We start from the raw sequence: 22,171 nt of genomic DNA, 5'->3' as shown, positions 1-22,171 counted from the left end.
TCAGAATGAGCCATGTGTTCAGCAATGATTTTATTGTTAATTTTTACTATTGGTTTCTTATTTTGTTTTGTTTGCCTTTGCATGTATACACTGGGAAAGCTTGTTCACATAAATCAATAGACCGGGATGGAAGGATTTTATTTTAGCAAGGTCGATTTGTTCTTTGAACTCTTGAGTTATGTGCCAGAATTCATGTGATGGTCTATCATCAAAAATTATTTTTAAGGGTCTTTCTACTGGCAATTTAAGTCTTCTTTCTATTTTGTTGAAAGCAAAAAATATCATCTCAGCTGCAAAAGGATTTGTTATCGAGACATTAGGGACTTTCACTTTTTCAGCCCCCAATCAACATTATTTCTACAACTGCAGAGCTTGTTTTCAGCTCTCATAAGTCCTAGCCATATGTTTTATGTTGGCTTTAGAGCTTTTATATCACCCTCCATCCCCATAAATATCATGACTTTATCATTGTGTATATTATCAGAATAGAGGATGTTAACTAGCTCTTCTCATTCACCATACTTCACCCTTAATACTTTTCACTTTTTTCAAAAATCAAATATATTCTCAGTGATGAGGATTTTCCATCATCGAGGACATATGCAGCTCCACAGAGGAGTTCTGGAACCGTTGTAAACAGTGACAGTGCCATTGGGGGAAGTGTCCGGCTTCCCAGAAGGGTGGTTTAAAAGGAGAGGATACTCCTTTGGATTAACCAGTTGTAGTATAGTTATATCTTGTACTGTTTTCTTTCTTTTTGGGTGAATTTTTTTCTTTCTTGGCTAAAACAGCCACTCAATATTATATATATCTCAAATTGATAAATTTGGGGGTAGGTGAGTCAATTTTCCAAAAACAGGGTAATCTCAAGCTTCGCTGAACTCATTAAAGTATTTGTTCAGTGGTTTCAAGAGTGGCATCATGAACTAGAGAGATTTCCCAATATTCTGCCTGATGTGTGTACACTGAGAAAGGCCTCCATATCCTTGAAACATATCTTTGAAACTTGTCCCTAGCAACACCCAGGTACAAAGTGCTTAGGGGGTCAGAAAATAATTTTCAAGCTCCTTAAAGCAGTGGCTTGGCCATGGCTTTGGCAATAGATGGCTCTGGGAGGAAATTCCACTCTGCCTGTTAGGAACTGTGTGACCTTGAGCAAGATCCTTAGATGGTGGGCCATTTGCTTATCTGTTCAATAAGCCTGAAGCTACTGACCCGGAAGTGGGTCAGGAGGATTCATGAGATAACAAATGAAGGAGGTGCCTGTCCCATAGCAGGTAACCAAAGGCAACCAAGAACCCTCAGCCCCTCCCTGGGGTGGATCCAGAATTAGTGGGGTCTGAAGTTTGTACAGATTGGAGGGGACTCCTCAAAAACAAGAATATAAAACACAAATATTGAGTATTGAAGAGAATGTTTATTTAGAATCAGAAAGGAAATTATAAGAAATTACAAATTTTAGAAAGCTGACAACAACCACATTGTGAACTCTGGACTTGATAATATTTAATAATGATATATTAAATGATGTATTAGTTATGTTAATAATGATGTATTAATAGGGGTTCATCAGTTGGAACAATGGCACCACACTAAGGCAAGATGTTAATAATAGGGAAAATCATAGGGGGAAAAAGGGGTGAAGGGGAAGATTGGCGCTGTCTGTACTGTCTGCTCAATATTTCTATAAACCCAATATGGTCCTCAAAAAATATAGTCTATCAATTTTTTTTAATGCATACATATATACACTCCCCAACATGCAGATTATATTAGTCCATTCTCACACTGCTATAAAGATACTACCGGAGATTGGTTAATTTATAAATGAAAGAGGTTTAATTGACTCACAGTTCCACATGTCTGGGGAGGCCTCAGGAAACTTACAGTGATGGTGGAGGGTGAAGTAGAAGCAAGTACCTTCTTCACAAGGCAGCGGGAGACGGAGAGAGAGCATGAAAGGGGAAGAGCCCTTTATAAAACCATCAGATCTTATGAGAACTCACTCACTATCATGAGACCAGCATGGGGAAAACTGCCCCCATGATCCATTCACCCTCTACCAGGTCCCTCCCATGACAAGTGGGGATTATGGGGATTACAATTCAAGATGAGATTTGGGTGGGGACACAGAGCCAAATCATAACAGATAAATTTGAAAAGCTATTCTAGATTTTTATATGACATGAAAACATTCCACTCAGAGGCAAGAGTAACTTTCAAATCATAAACAAATAATCCAAGAAAAAAAATGCTGACAACACAAACTTCACAAAAATTCAGAAAAATAATAGCATAATGTTTTTATTAATTTTAACTGCAGGCAGTTATAGATGTATGCGGATACATCTATAGTATTTTTTTCTATAGCATTTGGCTGAATACTCTTTGATGGCCTCGTTATATGATAGCAGTTTTGCAAGACTTACTTCTATAGACAGAATAGAAAAATAATCCTCTGGCATAATTCATTAGAATTTTATTATATTTTTATTGACAGTTCAGAAAGGTTTCATTCATCTTCAAAAATTATTTTGGGTAGGGTCATGTAAACGTTTAATCAAACTTGAGAAAACTTGTAACAAGTTTCTTTGATATTTGAGCAGTAAGATTTCAGAGCATTTTTAATTTCTTGAACTATGATCTCACCTTAAATATTTTTGAATTGAGAAGTGGAACAAGGTTGTACAAAAGAGGGGCCCTGAAATACAAGCATCACAGGAAATTAGCCTCTGTACCCTTCCTTACATAATATTTGTCTAAAAGTCTTTTGTGTTTAACATTTATGTAGTTCAATGGCTCTCCTTTGCATATGATAAAATAATGCCTTTGTGGTTCTCTTAAAAGAAATGCATTGGCTTCTCTTTTCTTCTTTGAAGTGCACAGTGACTTGTGGCCGAGGGTTACGGTACCGGGTTGTTCTGTGTATTAACCACCGCGGAGAGCATGTTGGGGGCTGCAATCCACAACTGAAGTTACACATCAAAGAAGAATGTGTCATTCCCATCCCGTGTTATAAACCAAAAGGTAAGTCTGTGGTGCACTGTAAATTCAAATCAAATGGTATTTTCCAGCTCCCATTCCAATATTGTAGCATTTCCCTTTCAACTTACTACTTTCTTATAAAAATTGTTTTATTGACAGATTGCAATAGACCTTCCCATCTAGATAAAGAAGTTAGATATATGTGAATTATTCATCTGGAGGGAAAACTGAGCTCCTGTTGATTCAGTACAGATGGAGTAGCTCCTATCTATCTAGTTTTATACTAACATTTCTTGGTGGACATAAGAAAATTAAATGCAGTCCCTCCCTTGAAGAAAAAGAAGAAGAATGGCGGGGGAGAGATTAAAAAAGGAGGGGAAGGAAAAGTAGAAGGAAGACAAGAAAGAAGAGCAAGAAACAGAGGAAGAAGTAGAGGAGGAGGAGGAAATTATTCTTTTCCCAAGATTCTCATTCTTCTTTATAGCTACCTCTCCACCGGAGTATAAGATTTTTGAGGGAGGAATGATGTCATCTTTATCATGTGTACTAATGCATGGAATGAATGAAAACTTCCCGTTCCCAGTGGAGATCTATGGATGCATTTATAATCTCTCCAGTAGTTCACATTTGTTCCACATGAAAGAGCAGAAATGGGTAGCATCCAGGGATAGGAGGATTTGGCATCAGCTCTCTGATATATGATCTTCTCTGTACATAATTATTTCCATGTTCTTTAATGTTAACCATCCTCATGAAAAGTATCTTCCATCTTGAAATGGGAGAAAAGATTATTCCCAACTATTAGTAAGAAGGACTCCTCCTTAGTACTTGAGAGAGGATGGTAAAACTCTCTTTTGTTATTTCTGGGTTCATTATTCATACAAATAGCCTCATAATTAGCCATTCAATAAATATTTTTGAGTATGTCTATCTTGCAGAAAAATCACTAGTTGCCATGACAGGTACAAACACTGACTACTTAACTCCATCAGTGAAGTCTTTTTTCCTTCCTTCTGCATTTATGATACTTTCATAGCCACTTTCATAGTGTCCATAGTTTCCTTGAAGCATCCTAAAGTTATTTTTATTTCTCACTTCATAGATAGATTATTCCTTTCTTGACATCAAGGAGGCTTCAAAGGACAGGAAGGGGCAACAGTTTGTTCCTCCATGCCAGATGTAATTGGTAATCATCTCCCTCAACAACTACAACAACAGTAAAAGTCTGAGTAAACTATAACACAGACTCCTTCATCCCCCCCAACTTTCTTAACTTTCATATTATTTGCCTTTCTCTATTAATGTTTGCATTCCATGGGCAAAAATAAAATGTGACCAAAGATAGCAAGCTGATATGGTTGAAGTAAAAGCTTCAATGTATGAACAACAGAAATTGGTATTGATTTATAAAAGGCATTTTTATGTTAACTTTGACAGCATATTCAACTGTATCATGTGATCATTTTGGTTGCATTTTAATAATGTATTAATTTTTTAAAAATACAGCAGAAATGTTTAATTCATTCCAGCAGCCACCTAATGTATTGTACTAAGGAACTCAACTTGCATTTGAAAAACATGACCTCTTTATAAATGAAATCTTCAGCCAATATGATCACCTATCCAACTCCTTAATGATTAATAGTAATTAGGCTCATTGTTTATGTTCTCTTTTTCTTAGAAAAAAGTCCAGTGGAAGCAAAATTGCCTTGGCTGAAACAAGCACAAGAACTAGAAGAGACCAGAATAGCAACAGAAGAACCAACGTGAGTCCAGGACCTTTTGTGGGAATAATCAGGGCATAGCCAGTTAACATGATATATGTAATTTTTGTACTCATTGGAGTACAATGATACATTTAATATCCAAATGACCTGGATTTACAGACTCTAGAGAGCTTGAGCTGGCTAGAATTTTTCTTTATTTCACAATTCAGCAGTCCTCCTTTGGCAGTTTCTCTGAGCAGCACAGAAAAGAACAGTGTTACTTAACTCAAAGCAGATCCAGTGGTCTGCTACACTTAAGAGACTGGGGATAATTTCTAGGTTTTAACGCTTGTGATTTGACCATGAACCATCATAGTATCATACAAATAAACCAGTCATTCCATGGATAAGTCATGGTCAATCTCTATAAAATCAATTAAGTTGAAATGCATTAGTCGCCTGAGTGATCATAGGGAAATGGAAAGAACAAGGTACTAAGAGTATTGGAGCTTAGAACCACCCCTGCTAACTACATGACCTAAGACAAGTCTAATTTTTCTGTGTCTTATTCTCCTTACCTATAAAAGGAGCAGGTTGGGCTTGATCTCTCCAGGGTTCATTCCAACTCAAAAATCCAATGACTACCATCTGCATGTGATTTGATGGATCTGGATTGTAACAGTGCCAGTGGAAATTAAGAATCAAGAGGAAATCAAAGAAGCATCCTGGAGGCAGTTATATAGGGACAAAAAGAGAGCAAGAAATCAAAGGTGCTCTGAGATTTCTAGTCCAGGAATCTGTAAGAACAACAGTACCAATGATAGACTCAAGTAATTGAACAGAACAGCTGATTCCATGTGAAACATGTTAAGTGTTTGGTGCTGACAGGCTGTCTATGAAGAGAGCAATTCCCAGAGCATCAGAGGAAAAGGGGTCTCAGCAGTAATCTGGCCACTTTCCCTCTCGGAGCAGGCATTTCTTCTTCAACACCTTCAGCAATGGGCAGAGTTCACCGCATTAAGAGACACCTCATTCTTGTGTTGAGCAACCCGTTATTTGCAAGATCTTTTTCTTCTGATGAGACAGAATAGACCTCCTAATTTGTGTTCTCTGAAGCAGAAAAAAAAATACGTCTATGCCCCATCCCATGTGACAAGTTTTCACAAATATGAAGAAAGCTGCCATGGATCCCGAGAGCTTTGTCTTTCCCAAGTTCATCATTCTTAGCCTTTTCAGCAGTCTTCATGCACTGTTGTTTTTAGATCCCTTCCCAACCTCCTGTGCTTTTCAGAACCCACTCTCATTTGTCAATCTCCCTTTTAACTGTGGTCCAGCCCAGTGGTGAGCCCCAGGGCAGTGTGGGTTACTTCGCTTTGAGAAGGCACATGTGGCAAAGTGATTTGGGCCAACATAGCTGGCACATCACACTCATGACAGGCACAGGCTTCTCCACGTGGACCACTGTCAGTGCTGGCCATGACCACAGAAGAAACTGTGGACCATGTGAGGGGGAATGGCTTCACAGTATTTGAGTAAAAAGATAAGAGTGTTGGGCTCCTGACAGAAGCTTGGAGATTTAGAGGAAGAGGGGGAATCAAAAGAGGAAGATCATAAGGGAGTAAAGTAGTGGAGAGAGGGAGGAGTAAGACCCAGGAAAGCTTATTATTCCAGAGACCAAAGGAGGAAGGAGTTTAAGGAGGCAAGGAGGCAAGCAGCAGATGGATTCAAATTTCACAGAAAGACAAGGAAAATCCATGAGAAAAAAGAAAAGCCTACTTTGATTAACAAGAAAGGCTTTTTCAGTGAATTTTAGAGTAGTAGCATTCAAAGGGTAGAGAATAAAACATTGTGGATATTTCAGAAATAAATTTCCAAAAAAGAAGAAAATGGAGCAATGGGTATTTAAGTACTAAAGAAGGAGCAAAGATTGGTAGTCAAGCTGATGGAAAAGTGTATATGTATGTGTTTGTTGTTTTTCATTTTGAAGTTAGGGCAATCTTAAATTAAAAAGATATGGTTTTGCACAAGTCGGTTAATAATATCTGTAGACCTTCCAACTGTATAAGGAAGGCATTAGGCTAAATGCTGCTGGCACCTTCTCACATCTCTGATCACCTACAATCCTGTAAGGGAAGGAGTCTATAGAAAGAAAAGGGTTTGAGGCACTTGAGAGAGAGTGTGTAGTTGTCACAGAAGGAAGGTCACAGAGTCCTCTGTCTAGAATGATGGGTCCTACCAAGATCTTTTGCTTTCAAAACACAGTTAGATGACAGTTGATAATGCTTCTGTATGTCTTCTTTTGGTTAATAGGATTGCAGTCCGTCCAGTTCCCCAAACTAGAAGCCTAGATTTTTTCTTGGCTCCTTCTCATTCTTCTCTGATGTGTAATTAGCCACTGAGTTGTGCCGACTATATTTACTAAAATCTTTCTTGGTTCCAGCTCCTCCTTTCCATCCAAACTACCATCCTTGTACAGGTCCTGAAATCAGTTCCCAGGACACCTACAACAGCTTTCTAATTTGCTCCTGAATTGCTTCCCTCAAATCCACCCCTACACAACACAGCCACCAGAGTAGTCTATCTAGGTAGGGCACAAGTCTAATTCTTTTTGTTTTTTTGAAACAGAGTCTAACTCTGTTGCCCAGGCTGGAGTGCAGTGGCGTGATCTCTGCTCACTGCAACCTCCGCCTTCCGGGTTCAAGCGATTCTCCTGCCTCAGCCTCCTGAGTAGCTGGGATTACAGGCACGTGCCACCATGTCAGGCTAATTTTTTGTATTTTTAATACAGACAGGGTTTCACCATGTTAGCCAGGATGGTCTCGATCTCCTGAGCTTGTGATCCACCCGCCTCAGCCCCACAAAGTGCTGGGATTACAGGTGTGAGCCACTGCACCTGGCCAAATCTAATTCTTTCTTTGCAATGTTCAGAATATTCAAATGTCTCCCCATCACTCAAAGATGTATGTGGGCTCATATGCCCAATGGGACTTGGCAGGGTATTGCCTTTCCTGGTCTCCAGCCTCATGTCTGGCCACCTTCTTTTTTTTGCCTTGAGTGGGATGCTCCAGCCACACTGACTTGCAGGCTGTTTCTTGCCCACAGCAAGCTGCCTCTTGCCTCCTCTTTAATTACACTCCCCTCTTAATTGGGAGTGGCCCCACCTGTTAAGTCTTTTTCTGTAACTTTCTTTTTAATCATAGGAAATTGCAAACCTATTTAAAAGAGGAGAAAACAGTGTAATGAACCCCCATGTCATGTTCATAACCCAGTATCAACAATTATCAACCCAGGGCCACTGTTGTTTCATCAAAACCATCACTACTGCCACTACCCCCTGATCATTTTGGAAGCAAACACAGACAGCACATCATTTCATTCATAATTAATGTATCTCAAAAAGAAGTCTTTAAAAAAATAATCAAAATACCATTTTTGAAATGCTATCCTCAATACTTCTATCAGAATCACCCATGGTGGTTTTTAAAATGTGGTGATTTCCGGGCCCCACTGAGTCAGATACTGTAGGAGTGGGGCTCCATCACCAACATTTTCTTTTTCTTTCGGCTGCCAGATCTTTTTTTTTTTTTTTTAATCATGGTGAGAGATACACAACACAAAACTTACCATTTTAACCGTTTGAAAGTGTACAGTTCAGTGGCATTAAGCACATTCACATTGTTGTGCACCCATCACCACCTCCCATCTCTCAAATTTTCTCATCACTCCCCAACATAAGCTCTGTTCACCTTCAGCAATAACTCCCTACTCCCTCCCACTAGACTCTAGTAAGTTCTATTCTATTTTCTGTCTCTCTTTCATTCACCAGCATTTTAAACAAATACCCCAGGTAACTTTGGCAGGGGAGTGGGCATATCCAAGTTTGGGAACCACTGGATCAGATCGTCCCTAAGGTCCCTTTAAAGTTCAGAAAATACTGTTTACTTTATTGAATTAGAAAAGGGGGATATCAGCCGGGCGCAGTGGCTCACGCCTATAATCCCAGCACTTTGGGAGGCCGAGGTGGGTGTATCACTTGAACTCAGGAGTTCGAGACCAGGCTGGCCAACATGGTAAAACCCTGCCTCTACTAAAAATACAAAAATTAGCCGGGTGTGGTGGCACACGCCTATAGTCCCAGCTACTCAGGAGGCTAAGGCAGGAAAATTGCTTGATCTCGGGAGGCAGAGGTTGCAGTGAGCTGAGATCCTGCTACTGCTCTCCAGCCTGGGTGAGAGCACAAGACTCCACATCAAAAAAAAAAAAAAAAAAAAGAAGAAGAAAAAAAAAAAAAGAAAGAAAGAAAGAAAGAAAAGGGGGATATCATAGGAGCTACAGTGAGGTTCAGGCCCCATATTCATTCCAAGCCTTCCTTTTCTGTCAGCCCCACCTGACTTTGCTGAGGTTCAGGCCCCATATTCATTCCAAGCCTGCCTTTTCTGTCAGCCCCACCTGACTTTGCTGGGGGTTTCTTCCTCCTCGCATTCACAGAGCAAAGCCAGAAGGTTCTTTACTCCTGAAGGACACCACCCTTTCTTCCCCCGTGTTGAAGACTGAGCAGACAGCACCTGTTCCCTGGCCCAAGCAGCTGCCTCTTCCCACCTTCTGCCATCTCTCCCTCTGTGGTCGCTCTGCAATTTTCCTGCATAATTCACACTGCCTGGCAGTTTCTGGCCTGGTCCTGGCCATCTAGTGTGAAGTTTATAGTTTCCTGCCACCACTTCTGACTCTATTCATTCCCTCGATTTCCAAACAAAACCGCAACATATCTCAGCTTCCAGTGCATCCTTTTATTACCACTGTCTTTTGTGGTTTGGGGATGCTTGCTTGTTGACAGTGAAGGAGAGGATGAACGCAGCTGTATTTTACATCCCTCCAGTAGAGCCTGCCAAGCCAGCCTGAAGGAGATAAATATTTCTGCCTCTGTGGTTTACCATGGCTCGAGCTCTGAATTTACATAGGGAGCGGATGTTCAAAAGGCTTTTTTGCTTTTTTTAAAATTAGGAAAATAAAAATTATAGTGTATAAATCTAAGCCAAGGGAACTGCAGTACTGACCTTCTTAGCTTTCAGCTGTGGAATGTGTTGACAGTTGATATGGTTCATTGGTTCATGGTTGTTTTAAAATTCCTCCCTGGAGCCTCTTCGTTTGTTTCTATGGGATTCTTAACACTTCAGCAAACTTGTTGCCCTCGCTGTCGTTTTTCATATACAAAAACTAAGGAAATAGGATGGACTTAGTTAGTACACCTTGTATGTTTCCTTCACTGCTGACTTAACTTCTCCATTTGTGGAGATTATATTTGCTAAAGTCAAATTAGGTGACGTTTCAGGAATGTGTTTTTCTAACAACAACAATGATAACAACAACTAATATTGAGGAGTGCTTTGTGCCAGACCTTGTTCTGAGTGTTCTACGTGGATGAAGTTGTTTAATGCTCACAACAACCCTATGAGGAGGTGCTATTCTTATTTTCATTTTGGGGCTGAGGAAACAGGCGTAGAAACATAAAGGAATTGTTTTGGAGATATTAAGTGGTGGACAGTGATTCTACGGCACGTAAGACTAGAAAGAGCTGCAGTTTCGTGTCAGATGTCCTGAATTCAAGTTTCACCCATCCTTGGGTTTATCTAATGGAGTAGACAGAGAAGTGAGTGACTGCATGATGGTATTGTAAGGTTGCAATGCATTATAATTACGTTATGGTGTTATTCGGGATCAGGGATGGTTTCCGGAAATAGATGGTACATGAACTGAGATCCTAGAGTGTCCTACAATGTCAGAAGAGCAGCATGTCAGGTATTTGGAATAGAGGCTTGTGTGCAGGCTCACTGGCCCATGTAGGCCACGCAGGTTGCTAAGGTGGTCTGAGGTGGGTGAGGGGCGAGGGGGATGGGCCCGGGGAGCAGTAATGGCAGCAAGGATGCAGCTGGAGGAGCCAGCAAGTCTTGAGGGTCTTCCATGGTTCACTAAGGAGCTTGGACTTTATCAGGAGGCTGTGGGAGCCATGTAAGGATTTTAACCAGAAAAGTGACATAATCTCAATTACATTTTTGAAAGATCCCTCTGGTGGTCTGCAGTTTATTTCCAATTATTCACAATGATAAATAAAACTGCAGCGAATTCCAAATTGCACATCTCTAATTGTCTCATTGGACATATTTTCTGGCGTGGAATTTCTGGGCCAGGGATAAGCATTTAATTTCTACTGTCAAATTTCCTTTTAGAGAGAAATCAGTGCTGGCTTCTCTCGCCAGCAGCAGTACTCCAGCTTGCCTTTTTCCCCGTACGTTCATCAAAATCAGGAGATTATCTTTTTTTTTAAATGTTATTTTGTAGTTTTTTTTATGGTTCATGTTTTGCACTTAACTTTGATCCATGGGAAATTTACTTTCACATGTAATATGTAATCTCAATCTAACAATTTTTTCCAAGTAATTAACCAACTGCCCCTAGCACTATCTGTTGAGTAAACTACCCACTTTGGTTTTAAAATGACGTCATTGTACAAATAATACTCCAGTGCCAGTACCATATTATTTGAATTACTGTGTCTTTTAAATACTTTTTTCTATTAAACTGTGCAAGTACTCTGTAATTGTTATTCCTTTTAAAAATGTTCTTGATTGTTCTCACCTAACCTTACATAAAACTTTAGAGTTGTATTGTCTGTTTCCAACTTCCCTCCCAAAAAAATTGCTTCAGCCATTTGGCTCAGAACTGCATTTTTTCTAAATTAATTAGGGGAGAATAAACATCTTTCTAATTTTGAGTCTTCCCATTCAGGGGCATGTGGTCTCTCCATTTATTCAGGTTTTTAGGCTTAGAATCCCCTGAGTATTTTATACCTCAGTTTTCCTCATCTGTAAAATCAGGAAAATAATGATATTTATGCATAAGGTCATGGCAAGAATTATATTAAATAATACATGTAATATGCTTAGCATAGTGCCTGGCAGCTAACAGTAAGTGTGGCTGAATTCTGGGAAAACTGGTAATTTTAGTATATGTATCTATATATTTATATAGTGCAACACACACACACACACACACACACACACACACGCTCAGAGTTATGGGCTAATTTATTGAACTGTTTTGGTTTTTTCCAAAATTTTTCAGTTAATTTTAGTAGTTTTCATAGCTGTGTCATTTTCAAATATGAAAATTTTGTCTATTATGTTTATTCTTTCCTAATATTTATACCTGCTTTTTTGCTCTTCCACTATATTTTCATTTGTATTTTCCTTATCTCATTTTGTTTATTCTTTTACTTTTTACATATCTGAAGTCATTCTGTGTTATTTGTATTATCTGTAGGTTTTAAAATTACCAGCTGGGTGCAGTGGCAGGCACCTGTAGTCCCAGCTATTGGGGAGGCTGAGGTGAGAGGCTCACTTGGTTGAGCCCCAGAGTTCAAGGCTGCATTGAGCTGTGATCACACCACTGCACTCCAGCCTGGGTGACAGAGCAAGACCCTGTCTCTGGAAAAAAAAAAAAAAGAGAGAGAGAGTCTATTTTTAAAAGGAAAGTTTAATCCATTTAAATAGATTTTTTATTACTGATAGTTCTGGTCTCCATTTTAAATGTTTCCTTGTTTCTGATGTTTTCCTATATGATCTATATGAACTTGATTTGTTTTCTATAATAGCAGGAGATTTGTCTACTATAATTTCATTTTTTAACACATTCAAACCTATATAATTTTTATCATAAACATCTAGAATGGTGCCATTTCTGCTGATTTCTCCAGGTTTATAATGAGTAAATTGGCATTGTTTTGTTGTTGTTGTTGTTGATTTTTCACTTTGAGACAGAGTCTCGCTCTGTCACCCAGGCTGGAGTGCAGTGATGTGATCTCAGCTCACTCCAACACCACCTCCCGGCTTCAAGCAATTCTGCCTCAGCCTCCCTAGTAGCTAGAACTGCAGGCATGCACCACCACACCTGGCTAATTTTTTTTTGTATTTTTAGTAGAGACAGGGTTTCACCATGTTGGCCAGGCTGGTCTCAAACTCCTGACCTCAAGTGATCTGCCCACCTTGGCCTCCCAAAGTGCTGAGAATACAGGTGTGAGCCACCACGCCCTGCCAGATTTCATTCTTTTTAATGGCTGAATAGTATTCCATTGTGTGTATAGGCTATATTTTCTTTATCCATTTATCTGTAGTTGAGAACTTAGGTTGATTTCATATCTTTACTGTTGTGAATAGTGCTTTGATAAACATACAAATGCAGATATATTTTTGATATAATGATTTATTTTCCTATGAGTAAATAGCCAGTAGTGGAATTGCTGGATCAAACGGCAGTTTTATTTTTAAGTCTTTGAGAAATCTCCATGGAGGTTGTCCTAATTTACCTTCCTACTGACAGTGTTTAAGTGTCCCAAGATATGTTTTTCTTTCACTAATACATGCTGCCTTCTTCTCTTGTGCTGAAGAATGATTTTAGCAGTTGGATATTTGTGTTTTGTTTTCTTATTCTGGAATTAGAAAAATAAATTATCTAAAAGAGCATTGTCAAATTGTCTTTGGATTCATATGCTGTCATCCTGGATGATCTTTTAAGTGCTTCTGTATCCTCTGATACAGGTGAGGCCGTGTAGAATAATGCTAGCAGCTGTTGTATACCCTTTGATTACTTCTCTGTACCTCAGTTTTCTCATCTGTAAAGTGGGCATAATAATATTTCCTGATACGGTTGTTGTTATAAGAAAATGATAGAATTTGTTTGAAGCACTGAAGACAGTGTCTCACAGGAATAAGAATGCAATGAATGTCTGATGTTACTATTTTTATTTTATTGTACTTATTGAGCTTTTAACTCAGACATCATTACATTTAATTCTCACCCAATACCATTAGGTAGGTAATATTATTGTTCTTATTTTACAGAAAATTTTTACCTTTGTATTTGAATAACAGTTTTACTGGACATAATATTCACAGAACTCTGATTCTGTCTCTCTCTCAAAACTCTTACTCTATCTTTTCCTGGTTTTGAATGTTGTGTGCATCTGAGGTACCCCTGTCTTTGTGTTCCTATAGGAGACTTGCTTTTTGTGCCTAGACACCTAGACAATTCTTTCTTCATGCTCAAAGTTTTGTTAGCCAGGTGTATTCATTTTCCATAGCTGCTAAGACCACAAACTTAGCGGTGTAAAACAACACAAATGTATTATCCCACAGTTCAGTGGGTCAGAAGCCCAGTAGATTCAGCTGATGTCTCTGTTCCAGTTACTAGTAGGCCAGGATCAAGGTGTCTGTCAGTCTGAAGTCTTCTTTGGCAAGAGTCTGCTTCCAGGCTCATTTGAATAATTGGCAGAATTCAGTTCCATGCATTTGTAGAACTGAGATCTTCATTTCCTTGCTGACTGTGGGCTGAAAGATTGTTTTCAATTTCTAGAGGCCACCTGCATTCCTTGGCTCATGGTCTCATCCATCTTTGAGCCAGCAACAGTGGGTAAATTCCTGTTACACTTCAAATCCCTCTCGCTTATCAGTCTACTTACATTTCTGACTCCAGCCAGAGTGATATCCTTGTTTTTAAGGATGTCTATGATTAGATTAAGCCCACCAAAGTAATCTGGGATTATCTTCCCATCTCGAGGTCAAACCTGTAAAGTCCCTTTTGCTGTGTATGGTAATGTATTCACACATTCTGGGGATTAGGGCATGGGAGTACTTGCAGGGGTGAGGAGCCATTATTCTGCCTACAATTCTAGGTTTTTATGCTTATCATTTTTATTACTTTTTCCTGGAAGACAGTGTACCTTTTCAGGATGTATTTCAGTCACTTTTTTCATATTTTATTTCTGAGCAGCTTTTCTGTTTCATGCGTTGGAATCTCTACATGAAGAATCCAGTTATCTTCAATATTGGATTACCTAGGTTCTCTTTAACTTAGTCCCTTAAAATTGTGCTTCAGAAAATTAATTTTATAGAGATGTAGTTTACATACAATAAACTGTGTCTATTTAAAGTGCACCATCAATGAGTGTTTTTTCTTTCTTTCTTTTTTTGAGGTGGAGTCTCACTGTGTTGCCCAGGCTGGAGTGCAGTGGTGTGATCTCAGCTCACTGCAACCTCTGCCTTCTGGGTTCAAGTGATTCTCCTGCCTCAGCCTCCCGAGTAGCTGGGATTACAGGCATGCACCACCATGCCTGGCTAATTTTTTGTATTTTTAGTAGAGACGGGATCTCACCATGTTGGCCAGCCTAGTCTTGAACTCCTGACCTCAGGTTATCCACCCACCTCAGCCTCCCAAAGTGCTGGGATTATAGGCATGAGCCACCATGCCCGCTGATGGGTTTTGACAGATGTATGTACCCCTCAAACCCCAGTCCCACTCAAGATCCAGAACATTTCCATCCCTACAAAAGTTTTCTTTGCAGCTTCTCTTTCTCTCTCAACACTGCATTCACTTCCAAGTCTGGCCTCTGTGTCATTAATTTGATCTTCAGCCATGTTTCTTCTGTTTTTTCCTAGTTCTGAATTGTTAGACTTGTGACAATAGTGTTATTATGTTTCACAGTTGGTTTCCATTTTCCCTTTTACTCTGTTGTTTTATCATCTCATCTTGAAGCTCTCACATCAGTGAAATGATATTCTTTTTAAGTTCTTCCATGTGCAAAGACGTAGGTAACACAGCCTTTTCCTCTGGCTGTGTTTTGCCCAGACATGGCTCTTTGAATGTATTCCTTTCTTTCTTTAAAAAAAAAAAAAAATTGGTGAGGGGAGACAAGATTCAGAATTGTATGAACACTATAATATCTTTAATTTAAATAAAAAATAATACATAGAAGGAAATCATGCTGGATTATGTGTAATTATTTTTTAGTTGCCATGTGTTTATTTATTTTTTTTAACCTTTAAGTCACTTCTTGTTACTTTGGACAGAACTAACATTTACTTTTTAACAGGACTTTTAAAAAGATCATTGAAAACCAACTTGAAATATACAGAAAAACTAGGAGGACATTGAGTATAACCATTATTTGCCCTGCTGGGAGTTTAGGTGAACCTTTTTTTTTTTTTTTTTTTGAGATGGAGTCTCACTCTGTTACCCAGGCTGGAGTGCAGTGGCACAATCTTGGCTCACTGCAACCTCCACCTCCTTGGTTCAGGCGATTCTCCTGCCTCAGCCTCCCAAGTAGCTGGGATTACAGGCATGCACCACCATGACTGGCTAATTTTTTATTTTTTATTTTTTTAAAGTAGAGACGGAGTTTCGCCATGTTGGCCAGGCTAGTCTCGAACTCCTGACCTCAGGTGACTCACCTGCCTCAGCCTCCCAAAGTGCTGGGATTACTGGCGTGAGCCACCACGCCTGGCCAAGGTGAACTTTCTTACCTCATCTCCTCTCAAGATTCTCAATCACCAAGATATAGAAGTCCAATTTGAATGAAAATATCTACTTCCCATTAAAACAAAATCCCAATTTTTAATTTTTTATAACCAAGGAGAAAAGAGAGAAAAAATTAATGACCATAAGGTAAAATATGCACATGCTTAGAAACTTTAAACCTTTTAAAAATATAAAGTGAAAACCTCTCTCTTTACACACTCTAGTTCCTGACACTTTCAGTTGCTTCCAGAAGAGAGAAATTATACATAAACCAGCATACATACAAACATGCTACATATGGGGCAGTTCATGTACTACGATCTCTTTTTTCTAAAATCAAAAAATAGTATATAGGTATATATAGATAGTGTATGTTATAGACTGTGTGTATGTAGCATATATGTATAATGTATTTATTTCATTTAACAGTCTTCAAGAGAAGACTGTTATCAATTCATACCTAAACCCATGTCCTTTTAAGTGACTACATATTATTACACTGTAGGGATTTCTCGTCTTTAACCAGTCTCCTTTCCAATTCTACCATGAGAGTAGCAAAGAAAGAAAAGACACATCAAATATTAACTCCAGCATTGCCCCATCCTGAGGAGTTGAGCAAGCCCTCACATGGAATCTGAGAATTAGAGAGAAGGGTTCCCCACTAACAATTTTCAACACAATGAACAACATGTTTTGTGTTGATTGATGTTTCTTTGCAGGACATGTATATAGTAATGGCATTTCATTCTGCTGATTGGGGGTGTGCTTATTTGGACAACTATATTTAAGTCTTGCCTGGGGAAAGAAGGTTGGATGACTCTGTGAGAACCTTACAACCCTGTCTTTCTGAGGTTAGAAATATTAAGCTTTGGAACTGCATCTTAAACAAACATCTTAGCAGTGTTTTCTCAAGTCATTTAGTAGAACATAACCCCATGGATAAGGGTCTATATTCACTTAAGTTTATGAAATGATGCACATAATATTTCTCTCTTAAGCATTTGTAGTTTACATTTATATTTCATAGTCTTTGGAAAAGTTTTACAGTGAATAAATCTGTTGAACATTATCGAGCCCTAAGTTTTCAAAACTTATTCTATTACTGAACTCTTTCTCCTCTATCACTTATTAATATCTCAAGATACAAAGTGTTTTTTCAGAGTATCTTAAATATATCTGTCCCTACGGAATCTGGTTTTCAAAATTCTGTGCAGGGGTCCAGTAAAGGACCAGATAGTAAATATTTTAGGCATTGTAGGCCAAATGGTTTCTATTGCAAATATTCAGTTCTGTTGTAGCACAAAAGCCATAGACAATAGGTGGAAAAATGAGTGTGGTTATATTCCAGTAAAACTTTAGTTATGCACGGTAAAATTGAATTTTATGTAATTTTCACATGTCACAAAATATCTTTTTTTCTGCCAACCATTTAAAAACATAAAAATGATTCTCAGCTGGTGGGCTGTACCAAAGATAGGTGGGCCAGATTTGACCTGCTAGTCATAGTTTGATGACCTTTGATTTAGTAGATAATAATTCAGAATAAGAATTAAATGCTTTGTTCAGCAAGATTGTGCAATATTTCTTTTGTTTTGAAGAAGATCCAGAAGCTTCGTGCACTTGTGTATTCAACATAAAAGAATATTAAGGCTTCATCCACTCTGTAGAAAGTATTTAAGATACCCTAAAATTTAGCTCCTAAACTTGAGACAGTTTAATACTACTCTGCCCATTACAGAGGATAAGCTCAATACTAATTTACTGAATAAATATTGGTGAAAATCTCCATATTATAAAATAAATTAGATTAGAAATGATCTCCATATGATGGTTTATTTATTACTAAATCTTAAAGAAAACCTTTATAATTTTGCAAAGGCCATAGCACAGATTCGAATTATAAAATGGATGTAAAAGTAGAATATATGTTTAGTGAATTACTCTTTCTGTTGCTAGTAAGATTTGAATGTTTGTTAACTGCATTATTGACCATCAACAAAAGTATAAAATTCCAAATGTGTGGAATTCCACCGAGTGAAGCTGCTTATTTTTGCCTTCGTTGAATGTGTCACTCCTCCTTTTCTGGCCTATATTTAATGACCCTCAGTGTCCTTTTCTGGTGGCTTCCTGGTTTTCCCTAGGTTCATTCCAGAACCCTGGTCAGCCTGCAGTACCACGTGTGGGCCGGGTGTGCAGGTCCGCGAGGTGAAGTGCCGTGTGCTCCTCACATTCACGCAGACTGAGACTGAGCTGCCCGAGGAAGAGTGTGAAGGCCCCAAGCTGCCCACCGAACGGCCCTGCCTCCTGGAAGCATGTGATGAGAGCCCGGCCTCCCAAGAGCTAGACGTCCCTCTCCCTGAGGACAGTGAGACGACTTACGACTGGGAGTACGCTGGGTTCACCCCTTGCACAGCAACATGCTTGGGAGGTATTTGAACCTTTGCTTAAGGGACAGTTGTGTTGTGTGTTGCTAGTGGTTTGAGAAATTACTCAATCAGGTAAGCCAAATATGCAAATTAGCAAAAGTCTAAAGGAGGTGAAGTCATTCAAATAACTGAAAATGATACTTTTTCTTTTTCTTTCTTTTTTTTTGTAGTGATTATTTTAGAAAGGTAAAGGAGAGTGGGACTATATACTAACCAAAAAAAGTATGTTTGTTTGCCTAAGAATCTGCATGACTGAGATGGTTCATATGAAATAAATAGGAAAATGCAGAATGGATAAGTTAAGGCAATCTTGTTCATAAATCAGTCTTATAGATTGAGGTAGCCTGGAATTGCAATATCTGATGCAACTCTAGATCAGAGTTTGTCCTCAGAAAATATTTGGGTTCATATCCGCACATTGGGCCAGCACCTAGGGGAACAAACTAATCACCATGATTTATGTTTGTGTACATAGAAGGTGACATAGACAGCCAGGAAACCTTGTTAGGATTAGAAAGTGGTTGTATAGCCAGGTGACCCCTTTGGGGTGAGAAGTTGGCCCCCTGATGATTTATACAATCTAGGATCCAAAAGGGAGTGAAGGAGTGGTTAACAGGAGTCCAGAGAGCCACTCTTGAGGGCTCTGTTGAAAGTAAAAAGATAGAAATAACAAATAAGAAAACTATATCTTTTACTTACATGAAGGAGACTGGGTCTGACCAGGAATCCAGAGCCCCTGTCACCCCGTCCCCTCATCCTTTGACCCCTGACTGTGCCTTCCAGCCAGCTGCTATGTAAAGAGCTTGGTGCCTGAATGTGCTCTGCTCTTGATCCAGCCAATGGTGGGAAAAACACAAGGAGATGCTGTCTTAGAGCTCTTGGCTCAAGATCATGCTTTACTCCTCCCAACAGTCCTGAGCCCATTGCTTGAAACTCCCTATCAAGTTGTGGAGCTCATGGCCCATTCATTGTGCCTGAACCCCTCACTCTTGAGCCTGAATTCTCAATCCTTATCATTCAGTCTCTATGGCTTGATTGTATCTGTTTTTCTCTTTCCTGTCTAATTCAACTTCTATACCTGCGTATCCTTGCCACTTTTTGTATAACATTGCTAGCCTGGCAGTAAACCCAGCTAAAGTGGCATGTGCCTTACCCCCAGGCTGCCCCTAAACTACTGCCTTGCGGACAGAGTTGCACATGTGGACTTTAGGTGCCTTAGCTGCCTCTGGACTCTTTCTCCCCTTACTTGCTTCTGTCTGGTTGCTAAAAGTCCATGCCATCTAGCTAAGAATTTAGCCTCTCTGGTTTACTTGAACCTTAAACATCTGCTGCATCTCTTCCCTCCACAGCACATTGTCTGGGTTGCCCCCCACACTACCTTGTGTCTGTTCTTGCCCAAGCCAAACTCCTGCCTGCTCTTGAGTTCAGAACCCTGGACACGTTTTTGTTTGTATGTTGTTTTTTGTTTGTTTTTTGTTTTTTGTGTTTTTTTTTTTTATGTCTTGGAAACCTCAACTCTAACATGCCCTTGGCAATTTGGGAACTGGTGCTTTCTCTTGATGAGTTTGGGGAAACCCTCTAGAGATAGCCACGGAGATGCAAAGATGGTCCCCTATTCAGTCACAATAATACATGCCTGGAACTTTCTACTGTGTGACTACAAAATGCCAGCTGTCTCCATTGCTTCTGAGTCACCACATTGCTGCAGTCTCACTAGAGACTTGGAGCTGTGTCTTTCATTAGGAGAGCAGAAGCAAGCCCAGCTGTTGCTTGCACACCCCAACATCTACCTTGTAATCTCAAGCTTTTAGGTGCTGTTGGTAGAATCCCTGTTTCATCTTCTTCTCCTGACTGGCAAGATCCCCTCAAGCTGGGAAAGCATAGCATGCTGGGTACTTGGAACTCAGCAGACCAATCAGAGTTGCTCAAAGAGAGATGACCAGGTGAATTCTAATTCAGCTGAGAGAGACTGCTGTCAGACCTCATTTTTGGAGCCTTTTACTAAAATACTAGAATCTACCTTGTGTTCTCAGTACCCACTGAGGTGGCCCTAGATTCCACCTCCAGGATGGCTGAACTCATGTGATAAATTCCTCTTTTTTTTTTTCAGTAACAGCTTTATCGAGATAGAATGTGCACACCGTACAATTTATGCATTTAAAGTATACAGTGTAGTGGTTTCTAGTTACAAAGTTGTGCAGCCGTTAACATAATCAATTTCAGAACACTTGCCCAAAGAAACACTGTGTCCTTAAGCAATCATACCCCATTTTCCCTCAAATTCTAACCCCTGGAAACCACTACTGTCTATTATGGACATTGCATGTAATGGAATTATGTAATATGTGGTCCTCTGTGACTGCAATCTTTCACTTAGCATAGTGTTTTCAAGGTTCATCTATGTTTTAGCATGTTTCAGTACTTCATTCCTTTTTATGGCCAAGTGGTATTCCATTATATGGATATACAACATTTCACCCATTCATCGGCTGATAGAAATTTGAGTTGTTTGCATGTTTAGGGTATTGAGAATAGTGCTGCTGTGAACGTTCATGTATATGATTTTATATGGACATATGTTTTTATTTATCTTGGTTATATACCTTGGAGTAGATAGAATTACCTTTGAATCCATTTAAAACATACAAGTTTTTTGACACTTGACTAATTGAGGTTGATTATCCTTAGTGGCACTGTGCACCTTTTGCCCTGCTATGAGAAGAGAAACTGCCTTGCATCTGTCAGAAATGCAATGCAGTATTCAGGTGGGTGATGTTAAGGTGCCCATTTGCTTTATGATATACTCTTGTGTATCAGGAACACATTTTACAAATTTTAGAAAAGCTCAAGTTGGTAGCCTTTTACTACTCAGGTAAGCAGCAATTTAGCCTTATAAGGGTATATTTTATCGTTTAATCCTGGAATAATATTATTGAAATGAACCTTGGACACCTACTAACCCAAATTTTATAGTTGAGGAAGCTGAGACTCAGAGTCCATCATGAAGCCAAAAATAGAAAATGAATAACTTGATTCTCATTACTTAGCTGAACTATAAGTACATGTAATAAGCTTCTTAGCTTTACAAAAAGTAATATTTTTAATTTCTTGGGTTAAAAAGTAAATTTTTAATTTCTTGGGTTAAAAAAGTTATTTTTAATTAACTTGAGATTAAAGTTCCTTATAATAAATAACCAAATCCTATGAAACTGAAGAGCTAAGGCAAAAACCAAAATCCTTTATAAAGGCTGGGATGGAAATTGTGGGTGAGGTGACTCATGCCTGTAATTCCAGAACTTTGGGAGGCTGAGGCAGGAGGATCTCTTGAGGCCAGGAGTTCGAGATCAATCTGGGCAACATAGCAAGACCCAGTCTTTAGAAAAAAAATGAAATAAAATAAAATAAAGGCTGGGAATTGGGTACCTGCTCTGTGTTAGACTCCATGGTTCTTCACCAAGTTCTGCACTAAATCTTCAGGGATATAAAATAAATAGAACATATTCTTTGCCTTGATGGAGCACAGCTTTTGGTTGTTTTGGTTTGACTGTCCCAACCACACTGCTTATAGTCAGTGGTACTTGCCTCTGTGATCTATTTCAATGTGGTTCAGTAAGTTCAGCTTCCATAAGTCCACTAATGTGTGAGTTATGAATGTGGGCTTTTAGCCTTCACCCTGGATAGCAGAGAGGATAAGTCTGCAATGACTGA

At 39.1% G+C, this 22,171-nt stretch overlaps 1 protein-coding gene across 1 annotated transcript in view; it reads left to right on the top strand.

Annotated features, from left to right (window-relative positions):
* The window catches only part of ADAMTSL3 (ADAMTS like 3), a 386,012-nt gene that overhangs the window by 240,885 nt on the left and 122,956 nt on the right, over positions 1-22,171 (top strand). The window contains exons 14-16 of the mRNA XM_055098263.2: positions 2,880-3,027; positions 4,667-4,751; positions 18,179-18,465. Coding sequence (XP_054954238.2) covers positions 2,880-3,027; positions 4,667-4,751; positions 18,179-18,465 — 520 coding nt within the window. The remainder of the gene's footprint in view (positions 1-2,879; positions 3,028-4,666; positions 4,752-18,178; positions 18,466-22,171) is intronic.

This window comes from Pan paniscus, chromosome 16 (assembly GCF_029289425.2).
Source record: "Pan paniscus chromosome 16, NHGRI_mPanPan1-v2.0_pri, whole genome shotgun sequence".
NCBI classification, from domain to species: Eukaryota; Metazoa; Chordata; class Mammalia; order Primates; family Hominidae; genus Pan; species Pan paniscus.
This window is presented reverse-complemented; position numbering and strand designations above follow the sequence as displayed.